The sequence below is a fragment of the Phalacrocorax carbo genome, chromosome 6 (genome assembly GCF_963921805.1).
Source record: "Phalacrocorax carbo chromosome 6, bPhaCar2.1, whole genome shotgun sequence".
Lineage (NCBI taxonomy): Eukaryota > Metazoa > Chordata > Aves > Suliformes > Phalacrocoracidae > Phalacrocorax > Phalacrocorax carbo.
This window is the reverse complement of record NC_087518.1, coordinates 31,717,073-31,734,185: the sequence shown is the minus strand read 5'-3', so window position 1 is coordinate 31,734,185 and position 17,113 is coordinate 31,717,073. Positions and strand designations below refer to the sequence as shown.

Here is a 17,113-nt window from a genome sequence, read left to right as displayed (position 1 = left end):
GGATCTGCACCACAGAGAGACCCTTGTCCCTTCTAGCAGGCTCCTGTGCAAGACCAAGACTATAGCAACAGCAGATCCCTTACCTCTCATGGATGACACCACTGATGGGAGGCAGCCAGTAGATGCTGAGGGAGTCCTGCGTCTGCCCTGTGACCATGGGAGGGATTGGGATGGGTGCAGGCTTCTTGCTCTGGCCCCAGCGCTGGTACACCAGGTCCAGGTAGCAATGCATCCGGGCCACTTGGTTGGGGGTGAAGGTATTGGTACAGTCATCATCTGGGGGAAGAGAGGCCAGGCTGAGGGTGGGAGGGATCGGCCAGTGAGGCACGGCAATGTACACCCTTCCTTATCTCCAAAGTGCTTTGGAAACCTCTAGAGAGACATGGAAGACACCAGAGTGTGGTGGCTCTCCTGCCTGGACTCTCTGGTGTCATGTGGCCCCAAAGCCACAAGATGGCACTGCCTCAGCAGCGCCACATTCCTGCACTTGTTCAGCACCAGCTCACACCAGCCCTAACGCCTGGGCAGTGCCACCATCCTCATGGGACTCGCAGTGGGTCAGCAGGGAGTGACAGAACTGATCTTCAGGCTTTGGTCCTCCTGGGTTGCCAGGAGGAACACACCAGCCCTCTGCGGTGTGCCTTTGGAAACCAAGCCAAAACGTCTCAACTTGAAGGTCCAAAATGATAATAGTAGAAGTAGTAGTATATAATAATAATTATTATTATTATTATTGCTTATTATTATAAGCAATAGTAATAATTAAGTTGCTTCAGGTCTGGAGAATAAAAGCACACCACCATGCACACAAGAACAGCCTTGATGCATGTCCAGTGACAGACTGGCAGGGAGGAGGGAGGGATGGAAACATCCTGCAGCAAGAAAGGGGCTGAAGCTACTGCAAGCACAGGCTGCAGCCCGCCACATCCCAACACACCAGGAGGGACCACATCAGTTAGAGAATGAGGGAAGGGACTACTGATGGAGGCAGAAGGGAGAGAAATCCAAGCTTCTAGCACAGGTGACACTTTAAAATTTCTAACAATTTTTACTCGTTACCTGTGTAACTCATGTAGTTGTTGAAGGGCGTTCCCGTGAAATGTGTCTGGCCACACGTGTCATTGGCAGGATCTGGATCCCGACAGAATTTACTCTTTGGGGTGGGAGCAGTATCAGCACAGAGGTCTCCCGTCTCCATAGATGGAGTTATCTCCCTGCAGGGATCATCACAAGATTCCCGCTCGCTCACTCCCTTAAAGACATGGTACAGCCCCAGGACATGTCCTACTTCATGGATCATGGTGTTCGTGTGGCCGTGCATACCATAATAAGCAGGGTTGAGGACAACTCCACCTAGAATGGCAAGTACAGAGAACATAATCTAGAGAAAGAGACAGCGGGCAGCTGCTGTTACTCACCTGTCCTAGGTAAAACTCCTCTCATTGTGCTTCCAGGTCACAAATGAGGTGCCAGATGGAGACCTGAAGATGGACATATTCACCCTCTTGTAGGATGGGAAGAAGGGTTCTTCGACCTCTTGGAGTGGAAAGGGGTGGGTAATTTTTCTTTGCCTTCTGATCACACTGCTTCCCCCAACATCTTCAATCATTTCAGCTACGATTTCCCTCTGTGTCTTTTCGCATGTTTATAATTCAGTGGCTGCTTTGGTTCATGCTTACATCTCCAAATGGGGTTTGGAGCCAGAGCACCAAATGAAGACATGCTGTGAGTCTACAGGTGTAATCTTTTGAACCAGAGGACAGGAGACCTTCCCTGGCCTAGACAGGTGGCTAAAGCATGTCAGCTCCCATGGCAGGTGAAGACAACAAGGTGCCTAGCAAAGACCTGGCACACTTGGCTGTACCAGCTAGAAGCCACCTTCAGCACAAGCCCGTATGAAGATTCAAATGCACTGCCTCTGGCCCCTACTGAGAAAACATCAATGATCCATTGCTTAAACCTCCAAACCAGATCCTAAGGGGTAAACTAAAATTCTCATGAGGTGCTGTTGCAATCCACTAAGCTTATACCACAAACCTGACCCAAATTCATTGTGTATTTTAGAGTGGGATTTTTCAAAATGCAGCTTCTGAAGATCCCTTCCCCTCCTTCAGAGGAGTTTGTGTGTGGGCAAGGTGCACCAAATGAACCAGGTGAGAACTTCCTCCACCCTCCACCCTCCCCCATCTCAGTCCTACTCCTCTTCACTGGGGTACCCCAGCCCCTTGGCTCAAAGAGGCACAAAGGGGCAGTTCATCTCCAAGCCAGTTTGGTGCCAGTTCAACTGTTAAACATGCTGGAGTATGGGTACAGACTAAATCACCCCAAAAATGCCCAGAGCTGCCAACTCATACTGATAGCACCAGCATGGAGCTCGATAGGGACCCATGATGATCCTGCCCTAAGCTGCCTCTTGGCTCTAAACAAGGTGCCTTTCCTCTCCTGCCCACTCACCTGCGATGGGAAGACAAAGGATCAATAATGCTGAGGGAAGTCAGGTGGAGTAGAGGATTCCCTTTGCTCACTGCCAACATCTCTAACTTCTGACCTGGGATGCACACCCTGTACTGACAACTCTGTACCACATCTGCTGGGAAACAGTCCACAGAAGATGCTCAAGAACAAAACTTACCTTTCTTCTCTGACCTCCTTTTATTTCTTTATTTTGCCTAAACAGAAATCTCTTTGGCAATTCTGCTTTTTTTCTCCCTTCTTTGAGGCTTTTCATTGGTCATTTCCTCCCCTTTCCTCTTCTCATTTCCTTGCTCCATCCACTTTTCCATGCTGCTTTATGGTGGAGAAGCAAGGGCTGGGGAATACCAGCAAGATGAGGGGGCAAAAAAAGCAGACTCCAGCGTGTGCCCAGGCTGACTCCAGGCCATACCTCCATGGCATGGGAAGCTGTTTTTACCCAACTACTTTTAACCCAGACAGCTTGGACGGCAGTGCAGTGAATAGTTGGCTCCTGCACAGCTTGCTCCCTTCTTTGCAGGGCCCTGGAGGATTTACTCTGCCAGCTACCTCACAGCAGAGCCTCTGCTACTGCATCTCTGCTGCTGATTTCTGCCCCTGCCAGCAAAGTTAAAATTGGCAGAGGGCCACCATGTGATTCTGTCTCCAGCCACAGCATAGACTGCTTGAAATCTGCTCCTGGATCAGCTCCGTGTGCTACTGGACTACCTCATGTCTTCAAGTACAGGGCATTCCTTCCAAGAGAGGGCTTTCCTGGCAGGACACCAGCAGGTCTGTGACTCTCTGGTGGAACCATGCTGGATGTACACTGGTTTGGGGCTGGAAAGGGGCCTTCAGAGATGCCCTGAGCAATTCTCTTGAGCCCAACAGGGTTGCAAGAGGGTGAAGAAATAAGGTAGCATCTTCTATGGAGCATCCTGCATGTGTGACTCATGGAAGGGCTGAGACACACCACTGACCTGTCAAGTAGCACCATTTCTTAGCTAAAAATTCATGTTTGTTGTTCTTCCTCCCCACAGTGTGGATCTTACGTCCAGGGCAACTTGGCTAGAGGCAAAGGATGGGCCACAGGGTAGTTGCATTCCCTTTCTCCCCAGCTGTAAAACACCACAGCAGAGAACATTGCATCCCATCAGTCAGCTCTTATCCTTTAGACTGAAGATGGGCCACAAGAAGGTACAGAGGTGTAAAAATCCTTTGGGGACCTTCATGTTGTGTCCAATTAATAACTAGGTTTTTGCAGGTCATACCCCTCTCAATTACCAGGCTGGTAAATGCTATAGATAGCAAAGGGCATCCCATTGATGGGGAAGCCAGTGTGCACACACACACAAAAAAGCTGCTTCTCATTTTAATAAAAACAGGGCATAAGAGAAGAGAGAACAGAAAGAAAAGGCATCTCTGCAGCCAAACCCAAGCCTGAGGAAGGCAGGGGGCTGCCTGCCCAAAGGTCTGAAAGGAGGAATGTGCATGCAGAAAGAAAAGAGTGTTCATAAACAAATAAATGAGATGTGAAAGCCCTGCACGCATCCTGTGGCACTAACCACAAGAAATGGGTCTGAGCACCAGGGGCATGGGAGGCCCTCTGACCAAGCATCACTCTTCCCAGCAGAAACCCAATGCTCTTCCCATGCAGGGGAATAAATGAGATTCCAGTACAGGGAGGGGGAAAACTGTCACAGGGGAGGGATGCCAAGGCTGGGATACCCTGTCCCTTCCCCTCCTCTCTGCTAGCTTCCCCTATCCCATTCCTCCCCACGCTCCACAAGGACAATCATATTTTTAGTACCTTTTGTTTTTTACAGCTAATTAGATGGCAGGATTAGAAACAGCATGAGAACGCTGTCTTCCTTCCAGAACATCCCTGTCACTCCATTCCCTGTCCCCACAGCTCCCTGATGAGCTGGGAGAGCTCCCAGCTTTGGACCAGGAAGTTGTAGGTTGTAGGTAAGATGTGGAAGTGTTCATAACAGCCCAAAAATACCAGCCTCCCCTTTCCTGCCTCTGGAAATCAGGCTTTCCTTCCTTCTCACCCCTGCCTTTTCCTGCCCTGGAAGATGGACTAAACTGGGCTTTAAGAAAACTCTCCCTCTCATGCCTGAAAGCCAGCCCAAGAAGGCCCCCAAGGTCAGCATTTACACAACCAAGATAAAAACTTCACTGTCACACCCTTGTGACATCAAGGGGGTCCACCACTCCAAAGCCAGTGATCCAGAGTCTTTGGACTTGCTTGCCCAACCAGGCAGATGAAGAGCTTCAGGTCTGGCCTCACAATATCCTCTCCCTCCAGATCAGGCCTACCAGCTACAGCTGCAGAGCTGGTGACATCCTCAGGGTCAAGCCTCAACTCTGCTCAGGCAACAAGAGGTGGCCAGTCCATCAGTACAGTGAATGATTAGCACTGGTGTGGACCCACCTAATCTTCACTCACACATCCCTTGGAAGCTCCCAGTCCCAGGATGTTGCCCTGCTTCTAGCCATGATCAACAGCAATGCTGAAGGACTCTGGTTCAAGCTAGCTCCCAAGAAGCCAACCTGTTCCTGGGTCAAGGCAGTTGTAGACAATGCATGCTCAAGCAAGCATGGGATCTTTAAACAGCAAACCACAAAGCTGAACCTGTATCACAGGGCCAGTCTTCCCCAAACACTGAATCATGGCATATAATGGAACAAACACATGACAGTTAGTCAGACAGGAAGATGGTCATTGCTTAAGTTACCTTTGATGGAATGGCTGGCCCTCCTTCAGGATCCGCTGACCTCAGCCAGATATATGAGCTGGCCTCAGCTTATATAACTGCAGAAAGTATTTATAACATCAAATATTCACAATTCCCTTGCCTTTCGACCATGTTTATGCAAATACAGTTCACATGCAGCTACGCATGGTGTTCAAAGCATCTGCATTATTACATTAGTAGGGTTTTTGAGGCAAGGCTTTCCACTATGGGAAGCTAAGTTTTTTTACAGGACAGGAGTTGACTCGTGTTTTAGAAGTAAATCTTTATAACTACAAGCTCTCAGAAAATTCATTCCAGACTCCAAGCAAGACCTCTGAATTTGAGAGGAACTCACTGTGATTATGGCGGAAAGACTGAGACAGACAGTATAGTTGGAGGGAACGGTGCAAACAGACCTGAGATCATTTACCTCTGCTTCTAGCTGGCTGCAAGTTGTCTCTGTCTAGGAGCTTCACAGCAGCTAAAATACTGCCTATAGAAGCATCATAGACCAATTCGCCCTCTTCAAGTCAATTATTAAGAGATAATTACTATCTCTTATGCTCCAATGAACACAGTTGCTGTTGATTCGTATTACTACTGGTCTAAAATGGTAAATATCATCCCCAAATCTTCAGGAAGGCTGCCTGAAATTCAAATTTACTCAGAAAAATAATCTGGAGGAGAGCAATAGATCTGTAAGTCATCAGCATAGGAATGGTGACTTAATTTCTGGTAGCCCAAAACAAGCACAGGTAAAGAGAAGGGGATGAAAAACAAAATTCACTGAAGACTTCCAGAAGGTGAAGACACCAACAGGAAGGTGAGGAGGACTCTTGAAAACACAGTCAAAGGTCAAGAAAGAATGGTTTCTAAGGAGTTCAAAGTCCACATGGCAGATTAAAAAACATATAGAGAAGAACTGTTGGAGAACAGTTTGGAAACAGTATGTTTAGTGAGTTTTAAGATGAGAGGAAGTGATAAAATAGAAGAAGGGAAGGCAGTTGGAGAGAAAAATCTCATAATACTGCTCGTGAAAACATCTAAGAAAGTCCAGTTCAGAGACACAAACAGAGCAAAATCTGACCAAGATTCTCTGGAGCCAAGAGGCAGGTTAGCTTCTTGGAGAAGTCAAGTCAAACTCAAGGAACCTATTTGATTCAGGAGGAGAACCAAAACATGAGAGGGTTCATACACATGTATGAAAAAATTAGTGTGGCATTTCTGCTCTATGTAAGCAGACAGTGGCATGGTGGGAGCAGGGCCCGTGTGCTGACCTTAATATTTTAAAGTCAGGATAGACAGGAGATTAGCAAGATTCAGTGCAAGGGAAGAGGTCTGTCTTCTTGGAGACAGACCCCTCCCTTGTGTGAAGACCTGTCTCTACCCCTGGTCACTGTTAGGTTCTTAAAGCTCAGGAATTTTTCTCAAACTACTGTTTACTCCTCCCAAGGTTTTCCTTGTTCTTTCCTCACTGCTTTACGTTCACATCTACTCAGATTCTCCAGTAGCCTCTAGTGAGAGGTTTTGTCAAAAGCCATATATTCATGATCTGCTTAGTCCTAAGTTTCTTCTGTGCTAGGCAATGTGCATGGTACAAAACACTTGATGATGTGGTGAAGCCTACTGTTTACAGAGAACAGAGTCTGCCACCCGCCCTCCCAAGCTCATTAAATCTAAAACCAAGGACAGTCTTGAACCAAAGTCTTCAGTCTGTGCCAGAGCCTCAGAGAAGTTCAGATTCAGCTTCATACTTCACAGCTTTGGCACCAGAGCCAAGACAACACCTCTTTTCCCCTGAACCTCCGCAGTAAAACCCTGTTCCAACATTTCCAGATGGTGCCACCTCTTGTGTTCCTGGCTGGACACAAACTCTGAGACCTCAGCTAAATGCAAGCTTTTGATGAAACCAGTCACCCTAATTACCCCTCCATACAACTCCTTGCAAGCCACTGGGAGGGGTCTGAAGAGAACATGTGTGGCTGAACTACTTGCTGTAGTAAGATGATTGTCAAGCTGAACCTTGGAAGTGATTTCTGGAAGCTGAAGGAATAAATTTCATGGAGATTTGCCTTCCTCAACAAGCAACTGTAGCAATATGCTATTGAAAAAACAGTCCTGAAACTCATTGAGGGAGGGGAAACTGGCAAAAAAGAACTTTAAAACAGGTCTTTAACAGCAGCGTAAAACTTTTAAGGGTGGGACATCACACGTGTAAAAGCAGAAGGTCTAGGTCTGCTACACAGGTGTCAGGACTAATTATTTCCAGTTACTTATTGAGAAACACTTTAGATGTTTTGACTGCAAAGTGTAAAAGGCTTTGCCAGAAAACTCCGACATTGAAGAGGTGGAGGGAGTGGCAGGAAAAAGAGACAGCAGAAATAGGAGAAAACACACAATACATTTACATTCTAGTGAAGCAGTTGCCATTTTGACAGTTTTTGTAGCCTGCCAAGGCTGATGACCTTAAGAGTCTGCCTTAGATCCACTGAAGCCAAAGAGAACCTTGCCTTCAGCAGGTAGCAAGCCAAGTTATAAAAGCATGGTTTAATTTGATAGTCATCCTCACATTTGCAGCTGGATTCGGAAGTGGCCAGTGCTCCCTGCCTGACCAGCTCTGCAGTCATTCAAATCTGGAGTCTTGGCTCTGACACCACCGACACTCCTGGTTTATCTGTCTGTCATTATGTGCTGCAAAGTGAAGTTCACCATTTCCAAAAACCTGGAAGATAGACCTGGAAGGTCCCAGAGAAGCCAAATGCAAGTCTAAACCCCTCTCCAGAGCCTGCACTGATAGTAAACCTGCAGCTCTTTCTCACTGCCTTCACCATTAAAAGCTTCTCATAACAGCCTGGAAGTCCCTTGTCAGGGTGTAACCCTGCCACCTTATGCACGAGGACATGGGGAACAGGCAGCTCCTTTACTTACAGCAGCATCTATTGGTACACTCAAAGCCTGTTATCATGACCTTCTTAATAAACATCCTCAATGTTGAGCCAATCCTGACTGTCTCTTTTTGCCAGGTCAACCAAGACAGAGGAAAACCAACAACCCTGAGACCCCATGAGTGGGGTAGCTCACTTACCCAGGTGACTAAGGGCCTCTTTATCCCATGGCCAAGTGGCAGCACCAGCCAACTCTTCCCTCACCGAACTGGCGAAGTAAACATTGAGGAAGTGGGAGCTGTTCAGCTGCAGTGCCTCCTTCAGCTCCTTCACACTCATGTACGCCCTGCAAGGACAAAAGAGGGGAGATAGTCAGCATAAACTTCAACAGAGCAAAGAGGAAAAGCAGGAGCCACCTGTAGATATCCTGGAAAGGGTGCAGTAGACCTAGAGACCCCATCCTCCATTCTCTGAAACCAACAGCATTTGCTAAAGCACAGAAAAATCCAGCAAGTTTCAACAGGATGACTCATGACACCATTAATTCTGCTCTGTAAGGTGCAAGTTCTGCTAATGAGGGGTTTGGGTGGGAGGCAGTCATGCAAATCTGAAGTTTTGCAAATTACAGTAGCTTTATTGATGAGTTCTACTCTTAAAAGAAGGTTTTCCAACAATGGGGACAGAAGAGACCCCAGAGAACAGGATAAAAGGAGAGAAAATGGGAGTAGAAATGAAGAGAGAAGAAAGGAAATGCAGAAGTCAGTCCTGCTGGGGAAGAGAAGGCGTTTGGCATCGGAAAAGTGGAATTTGATTGGGGGGGGAATGAGTTTTTGTGAGAAGAGAGGAAGGAATACAGAACTCCAGCTGATTCCATCAAGAGTTTTCTGGGGTTGTCTCTGATACAGGTGAGGGCAGGAATGGACATCAAACCTTATTCTTGGGAGCAGATAGGGTTTGCCAACTGGAGCCAAGAAGTCAATTCTCCAGTGTGTCTGGAGAAGTTCATGACCGTGGCCCTCTACTCTATCCTTTTCTCCAGGACAACCAGTATGAGGTGCATGGTAAGAACAAGGAGTGACTGCAGAGCACAGGCACATAACACATCAAGAAACATGCTACCTCACCCCCATCCCTGTGTATTGTATAAGAGAGAGCTTGAGTAAAGGATATCTCAGAATTTGCTCCAAGAAACCTCTCTTCCAGCTCTGCTCAAAACAGACCCTGGAGAAAAGTGCTGCCTGGGTCCCCCCAGCATTGAGCCAATAGCAGGGTCCTCTTCACATGAATCTGTCTCTCTGCATGTGATCTGAATCCTTTCCAACATGAGGTCTGGGATGTTTGCAGGAGCCAGGGCAGGGAAGCACAGGAGCTCCCAAAATAAGCTTGATGGGGAGAAAGGGACATCTCTGGAGACAGATCCATCAAAGGGCATGTTTAGTGGGGAAAGCCTCCTGACAACACTGCTGGCTGTCTCTCCTCCCATCTCCAGAGCTAGGAATAAAGAGTTGAAGGAACAGAAAAAATACTAGAATGGGGATATCCAAGACATCCATTTCTAAAGGGCATAGGAAGGTAATGGGCTGGGAGAGGCTGGTAGGCAATAGGCATTGCAGTAGAGCAGTGACACCCATGGGTATGTCTGGGTGTCCACAAAATGATCCTTACAACGTGGCATGTCTCACAGCACTTGGAGGAAAAAAAACCCAGCAGTCAGGAAATTTATGTTTCACTCTCCCCTCTGCATGATGGTTTCTGCAAAGGTCTACATTGCATTCACCAGTACACCAATAGGCCTGGAGTTGATCTTTAGGCAGTTTATGTTCTCAGCTGTATAAAATGATCAGGATCTAACTTAATAATAACAATAATAACAACAATAAGAATAGCAGTGGGATTGTAGGGCCTTGGGCTGTGCTGCATATGCCAGATACTCTTTTAAATCAAGTACTACCATTTCCACACTCAGTTCCATTAACCTCGTGGGCTGAGAGAGCATTAGAACAGGTAACCCTAGAAGATATTGTCTCTAAGACCTGACTCAAAGTCTTCAAAATCTGAGGACCCTGACCCACGGTTTGTGAAGCCATTAATTTAAGAGATTCTAAGCAGGGAAAACACTCATGGAAAGGCTTCAAATACATCACTGTTTGATGATGGAAATGCACCATTGTGGAAATATGACATAAGGATGACTAAACCTGCAGCATAAGGCCAACAGCAACATTAAGGTGGTGGAAAGCATTTCCATGCTTCCAGGAGCAATTGGCATCTTTGAGCTGCACAGAGAGGTTATGAAGGTAATGCAAGCAATTCTTTGTGGCACACCAGCTATATTTGAACAAGCAGCTTCTGTAAAAGTCATGTCCATTAGTGCATTCCACACCACAACATTGAATTATGGAAGGAAGAATGAAAAGCTGAGCATGGGCTAAGGGGAAAAAGGCATGTTCTCATCAGAGATATGAAGCGAGAAGGGAAGCCGATGAGAGATGTGCAAATACGCTGTTCAAGATGTCAAGATCCCTAATCAAGTTGTTATAACAGACTTGTTTAGAAAGAGAGAGTTTGCTACAGCAAATGGAAGAGAAGGAGGAAAATGTTAAAAAAATAGAGGAAGAGGATTCCAGAAGTAGACTAGAGCAGGATGGCATGTGGAGCAGAGCTCAGTAAACCCAAGGGTGGCGAATTCCCTGGATCTGAAATAGCAGAGACTTGGAGCAGCCATTGCTGACTTGGGAGGTGTTAGATAATAAGGATCTGCTCACTACCTCTCCCCTACCAGTCAGCCCCAATAGGGCACCCTGGGCTGGAGACATCTCACCCACCTTCCCAGCAACAAAGCAGCACCAAAACTTCAGTCACTTTAGAAAATCTTGGCTGGACTGTATAGCAGCATTTAATGGTGAGATAAGATGCCTAGCTTGCCTTCACCAGGCCCCAAAATCTCCCACCACAAAGCAGCATTCCCAGAACACTTTCCCCAGCCACATCAGCTTGCAGAGAGAAAACTCTCCCAATCGGAAATGGCAAATTAGGAGAACATGTCTTCTCTGTGATGTCTCGCCTGAGCATCCCAGACATGCGGCATGCTGACGCCATCCCTTCAACCCAACCAAGACGGGAGCAGGCTGGGAGGAATAGATAGAGAGAAGAATAAACAAACCTGAAGGACATATTTGTGGTGTGACTCGGAAGGAAGAAAAGCAAAAAAAATTCATAGAAATAGAGCATAACGGAAGGGAAACAGGGAGACAAAGACTCCTTCATGTACCAGAGCTGCTCGGGGGACACAGACTTAAAAATAACATTGATTCCTGACCTATGATATCTTGGAAAAATAGCCCCAAACCCTTCTAGGCTGTCCAAATTCTGAGAGCTGACATCAGCCCTATTCAGAGGGGTATTCCCGCCGCCCCTCTTCTGGAGACTTGATGTTTTTCTGGCTGTCGCCTGCCATTCCCTTGACACTAGCAACATTTTTTTGTCAACCCTTAATTATAAATAACTGTAATTTCCTCCATTGAGAGATTTGGATGGTTCATGGCTGTGTCATGGGTAGGGGGAGCTGTTTCAGCACTGAGAGATGTTCAGATAAATAGAGGAGAGGAAAGGACCCCGATTTCACTCACTGCAGCATGGAAAGTGCAAATATCATGCTGCTGGTGTCCCCAAAGACAGGACCAAGACCAAAACAACTCTAGAATGGGCAACTCCAATTCCCTTCAATCCACATTTCCCACTGGCATCCTTAGCTTAGACAAGGAGCATGTAACTGGCGTCTTCGCCTGTCGCTTACTGCCAAGGTCGTGATCCCCCTCTTCTTCGGCGCTTCTGTTATTTTCCCAGGAGGAAGGCAGAGCAGCCTTTGGTCTCCAAAAACAGCTTAAATGACAGCCCTCCCCTCTGCTCCCCAAATAGCTTCTCAATGCCTACAAGACCACAGTATTCCAAACTAGATGGTATTTACATCAGCATGGGCACTGTAAGCCAACACACAAACACAAGGAAGGCCAGAGGGACACATGAAGGCACAGCTATCAGCTAAGCAGCAAAAAATATCAACCCTAAAGAACAGGGCAGAGGATAGAAGAGAGATAGAAGAGCCACCAGGTTTTCCAGACTCAGAGCAAATGTTTTTCCAAGAACATTCAAAACTCATTGGTGAGCTGCTAGCTGCATGGTAATACCACCTTGACCTGAGGAGTATTTGCAACCCTGGGAGAGTAGAGCTTGCAAGAAGAGTATAAGCAAGAGCAGAGAGATATTAGGGACATGACAGCTATGGACTGCCATTATTAGAAATGAGCACAGGCATGAACACCATCTGAAATGATGGTATTTGAGCATGACAGTGCTGACCTGTGATGCTGTTGACTTAAAGTTCTGCTGAATGACAGTAGTTAACAGTCTGACTTTAAGTCAGGCTTAGTTATCACACTTTATACTGACTTACTTGTGGGACCCATGGTTGGCAGAAAGCAAGATGGGGAAGAAGCCTGGACCTTGTATCACTCTACAGCAGCACAGTGGAGCCACACAGACACTTGTGTGGTCCTGGTTCTGGGTTAGGATCACATGGCTCTGTATGGAACTGCATGATGTACTGTCATTGTGTGACATTTCAGGCTATCAAACAAAGGAAAAGATGAGGTACAGCAGCTTCAGTGACTGTGTCACTGTAGACTAGTGGAATCAGAGACTAATAACTGCAGGTCGAAAGGACCTCCATAGTTCATCCAATCTGACTCCTATGCTCAAAACAGGTCTAATTAAATCAGATGGCTCAAGACCATATCCAGCTGAGACCTGAACATGTCTGAAGACAGAGGTTTCACAATTTCTCTTGGCAACCTATTCCAGTATTTAACCACCCTCATGGTAAAAAAAGATTTCTTAATGTCTAATCTAACTTTCTCATGTTCCAACTTGTGTCCATTGCTTCCTGTCCTATCATCATTAACCTCTTCTCAGAGTCCTGCTCCATCTTCTCTGTGTCACCCCATCACACCAAACAGGAAAGCCATCAAACTACTACAGCTTTACATGGAAAACTATTACTGCACTAGACGTTACCACACTAAGGTCTAAAGACCCAAAGCTTCCTTTCTGATCAGCTGAAACATCATGGTCCACCCATGATCCCCAGGCCTCCCTGGAGAACACTCACATCCCTTCCTCATGCTTTTTCTTGGACAATTTTGCCCTAGCCATGGGGCAGACAGCATTTTTGTACTCACAGATATAAGTCAAGCTCTGGGTTGGCTTGGTCACAGAAGACAACTTGACATACTCTGGAAAGAGAGAGCTGTTGCTGCTTTTCCAGACAGCGATTTCTGGCAGCAACAATAGGACCACTGGTGGTGCACAGGTGGGAGAGAAGAGAGGATCTGCTAATCTATGGGGCTGTAAAATGGACAATCAAACTGTAACACAAGCCTGATGTGGTTTAAGGTGGGAGAAGAGGAGCAAGAGTGGCACTTTCTAGTGATAGCCATAACATAACAGGAAGTCTTGGGGCCATTAAAGTGACCATTACCACTGAAAGGCAAAAGATGGCATTTCCAAATAAAAAGCAAGGCCAGCATGTGCCCCATGGAGTACCATCAATCAAACTGAATTCTCTGGGTACTGCAAAGGATGCAGTGTGTAATGCCACAGGAATTCCACTGCAATTCAAAAATAGGAGTCTTTTCCCTGTAGACATTTCAGAGGGAATGTGGGAGTGAGGTTGGGTGGCAGTTGTCCAAGTGCCCTCCACAGACAGCTGGAAAATACTTGAGGCCCAGCCAGCTCCAGCTAACCATACAGCTTAATGAAGTCACAGGGGATTCCTGGCTCTGCTTTCATGTCCTTCACCCACCGCAAGGAAATTCCTCTTCCTAATCCCCTCCCCAGGCAGGGAGGCTCCCTTATTTCCCAAACCTCTGCTTGACAAACAAGGAATCCCTCAGACTTCCCAAAAATGAGCACGAGCCTGCCACTAACTTTTCTGCTGTTCTGTCAGCCTCAAGGCTGCAAAGGGTTAATGCAACACACAGCAACTTTGCTTCTGAGGCCAAAACCCCAGAGCCACAACTCAATCCATGAAGACAGGTGCTGAATCAAGTGGCATGACTATCTTCAGAGAACAGACTTTCTAAACTCTCCATATCATCAGTGAAGAGAGATGCTCCTCTAGATGGTGAGCCAAAGCAAGCATCTTCTGATTCACCCCTGCCAAAGGACTCCTCTCCTTGGTACTCTTTAGGGGTCTCTGCTTGCATATACGAATCTTCTTTACCAGAATTTGTGAACCCTCATCCCTGTTCCCAGCACATGAATTCCCAGATAATGCTCAGCTTTGCCTACATTCTGCCCTGCTGCAAGCAGACAAAACCAACTACCATGACATAAACAGGACATAGTACCATGTTGGCTCAGCACACAAGCCAAGATGGGATACTCGGTCTGCCTCCAGACTAGACTGATGGTGGTTCTCGTAGCTAGAGCTGCCTCACACTCTGGGTTTACCTGCCCTGAAATTTCTGGTTTTAATGCAGCTGGGGGGATGCTATATTTTTAGGCAAAAGTTTAAGTCCTTCTGTACTTGTTAAGACTACTTGCATCCCCATGACTGTGGTCTAGGAGCGCTGACTCCAGTCCAGCACTACGCTGGTACAGCACAAACATCCTTGCCAGCATCATGGCAACTTGACAAGGCAGCAACATCCAAACGACTCTCATCTGGACAGGCTTTGGTAACACAGCCAGACACAAAACACATGCAAGAGGTGAAAGAAAGGCTGAGGAACAGCCAGCTATTCCCCTGGGATCACAGGAAGCACAACACTGCTGGAATAATACCCTCTGTGGTGTTCAGGAGTCTCTCATCAGCTTCGCTAGGTGTTAGACTCCAGCCAAAGAGCATTTGAGTACACAGGGCACAAGGGCATAATGCACCTCTTAGACATGCCTGGAAAAACCCACCTCTGAGGCACTGACAGCATGAGTAGAACAGCTTGGGAAGCAGCCATTACTGGCAGCACCGCTTAAGAGACAGTTTAAAATTTGCATGAGTGGCCAAGTATCAAGATGTCAGAGGGTGACAGAGCAAAACACTCCTACATAAGGGCCTTCAAGACCAGGGGTTTCCCTTATGCATGAGCAATTCCTGTTGGATTCAGAAGTAACCCGCAGTCTCCATGTGGGAGGTAGATTTAGCTTTGGGAGTAAAGCCATAGCAGATGCTGCAGGGTCAGTGTTGCACTGGTAAAGCTGCAGATGGGATCAAAAAGACAAGTTGTGGTTCGAGGCTGTGACACTTCCATGTGGGGGAACAGACCAAGAAGGCTGCAGATCACTAGCACATGCCGACAAGCTCCCAGTTACATCAGACGGTAGTATGCAACTTCTTGAGGTCAGATTTGGGCAAGAAAGATAATAACATTAATGTTAGACCAGAAAGCCCTGCAGGGCATTTTGCCCTGAGATAGGCTAAAGAATAAGTGCTGCTAACAATGGCACGGCCTAGCTATTCCTGGAAGTGTTTGCTAAAAAGTTATTCACTAAATCATCGCTGCACCAGCCAAAGGCAATGCTATTTTAGACCTGGTTTTGGTAAGCAGTGTAGAAATTATGGAAGAGCTGATGAGAGAAAGAAAACTTGGCCTGAACTAATAATAAGTTGATTCATATTGATTTAAATGGAGGAATAAAGGCAGGTCTTAAACTAAGAATCGAAAAACAGGATGGACCAGCAGGCGCCACTGCATCCAAGATGCCAGGGACAATGGGTGAAATGGAAATTCCCTGAAATCAAGCTGACTACCCTGAAGACAAAAAAAAACAAAAGGCCCTTTTAGAAATAAGAGGAGCAGCAGAAGGAAGGAGCTGATCTGCTAAGCAGGGTAGATGGAGCTGAAGCTCAGCATAATTGAGATGCATCCCTGGACAAAATTAACGTATGGTCTCCACCTTTATTCAGGATTGCAAGGCAGAATTAGACTTTCTTTCCAGCAAGATACAGCAAGATTAAGGACATGGTACTGGAGCAGAGCTCAAGATGGGGGGGGGCGGGAAGGGGCAGCAGTTGGATGGGGGCTGAAGTGCCATCTGGGCAGGGTGAGAGGAAAGATGAAACACTGGGGAGGTGGCAGTGAGTCCCAACTCTGAATGGGGAGGGATGTAGCAATAGAGAACAAGGGGCAAAAAACAGGAGGGGAAGTGCAGAAATATAAATATTTCTAGATAAACAAAAAATCAGTGGATATAATACATTTCTAAGCAGGAGCCAGGGGAAATGCTACCCCAAATCCAGAACTGACCACAGAGCATATGACTGGAGAACTAATACAACACCTGCACTAGACGGGTGAAAAAATATCATGAGACAGGCTGATCTGATTGTCCTCTTTCTGACAGACCTTAAATCCACCTGCAAATTTCAGCAGACTTTCAGGTATAAAGGTCTCCATGCTATTACTTTCATCCTCCTACCCCATCTTTGGGAAAAAAAAAATGGCAATGCATAAACACAGGAACTGATGTAGATGTGATCACCCAAAGGTCAGTGAAGAACATGTCATGCCCTCTCTGGGCAAACTCTGAACACACTGCCAGGGATACCAAATTTTTAACCAGCTGTCTGCACCAACAGCTCCCAGACCCTGCTGGTGTGAAAGCAACAGAGGCATGCTGCACTTGCTGGCATTTCTCTTGAGAAGCAAGAATTGGGCATCAAGGACTTGTCTTTGCCTCTGGCACCACACCAGGGCACCTGACTTTAGGAAACCCACATCAATTCCTTCCCCCCAGCCTGCTCAGAGACTGTTGTTTTCTTTTCTGCAGCATACTGGTTTCCTCTCAGAATCTTGTTATAACAGTTGACAGCTTATATGCAGGGTGGGGAAGCAGGGACCGGTTTTAAGAGAGGTTGCACATGACACACTGGTATCCATGTTTTGGGGGTTGAACTGAACATGCTCCCCCACTAACTTGTGCTGAATACATGAGAGTAAACCTTGGGAGACCTTTACCCCCAGCTGTGCTCTTGCAGCA

General features: G+C 46.7%; 1 protein-coding gene across 1 annotated transcript in view; it reads right to left on the bottom strand.

The window, feature by feature from the left end:
• Positions 1-17,113, bottom strand: part of PAPPA2 (pappalysin 2) — a 95,336-nt gene that overhangs the window by 58,356 nt on the left and 19,867 nt on the right. The window contains exons 3-5 of the mRNA XM_064454446.1: positions 8,278-8,423; positions 1,060-1,353; positions 84-276 (exon numbers count right to left, since the gene is read on the bottom strand). Of these exons, the coding sequence (XP_064310516.1) occupies positions 84-276; positions 1,060-1,353; positions 8,278-8,423 (633 nt within the window). The remainder of the gene's footprint in view (positions 1-83; positions 277-1,059; positions 1,354-8,277; positions 8,424-17,113) is intronic.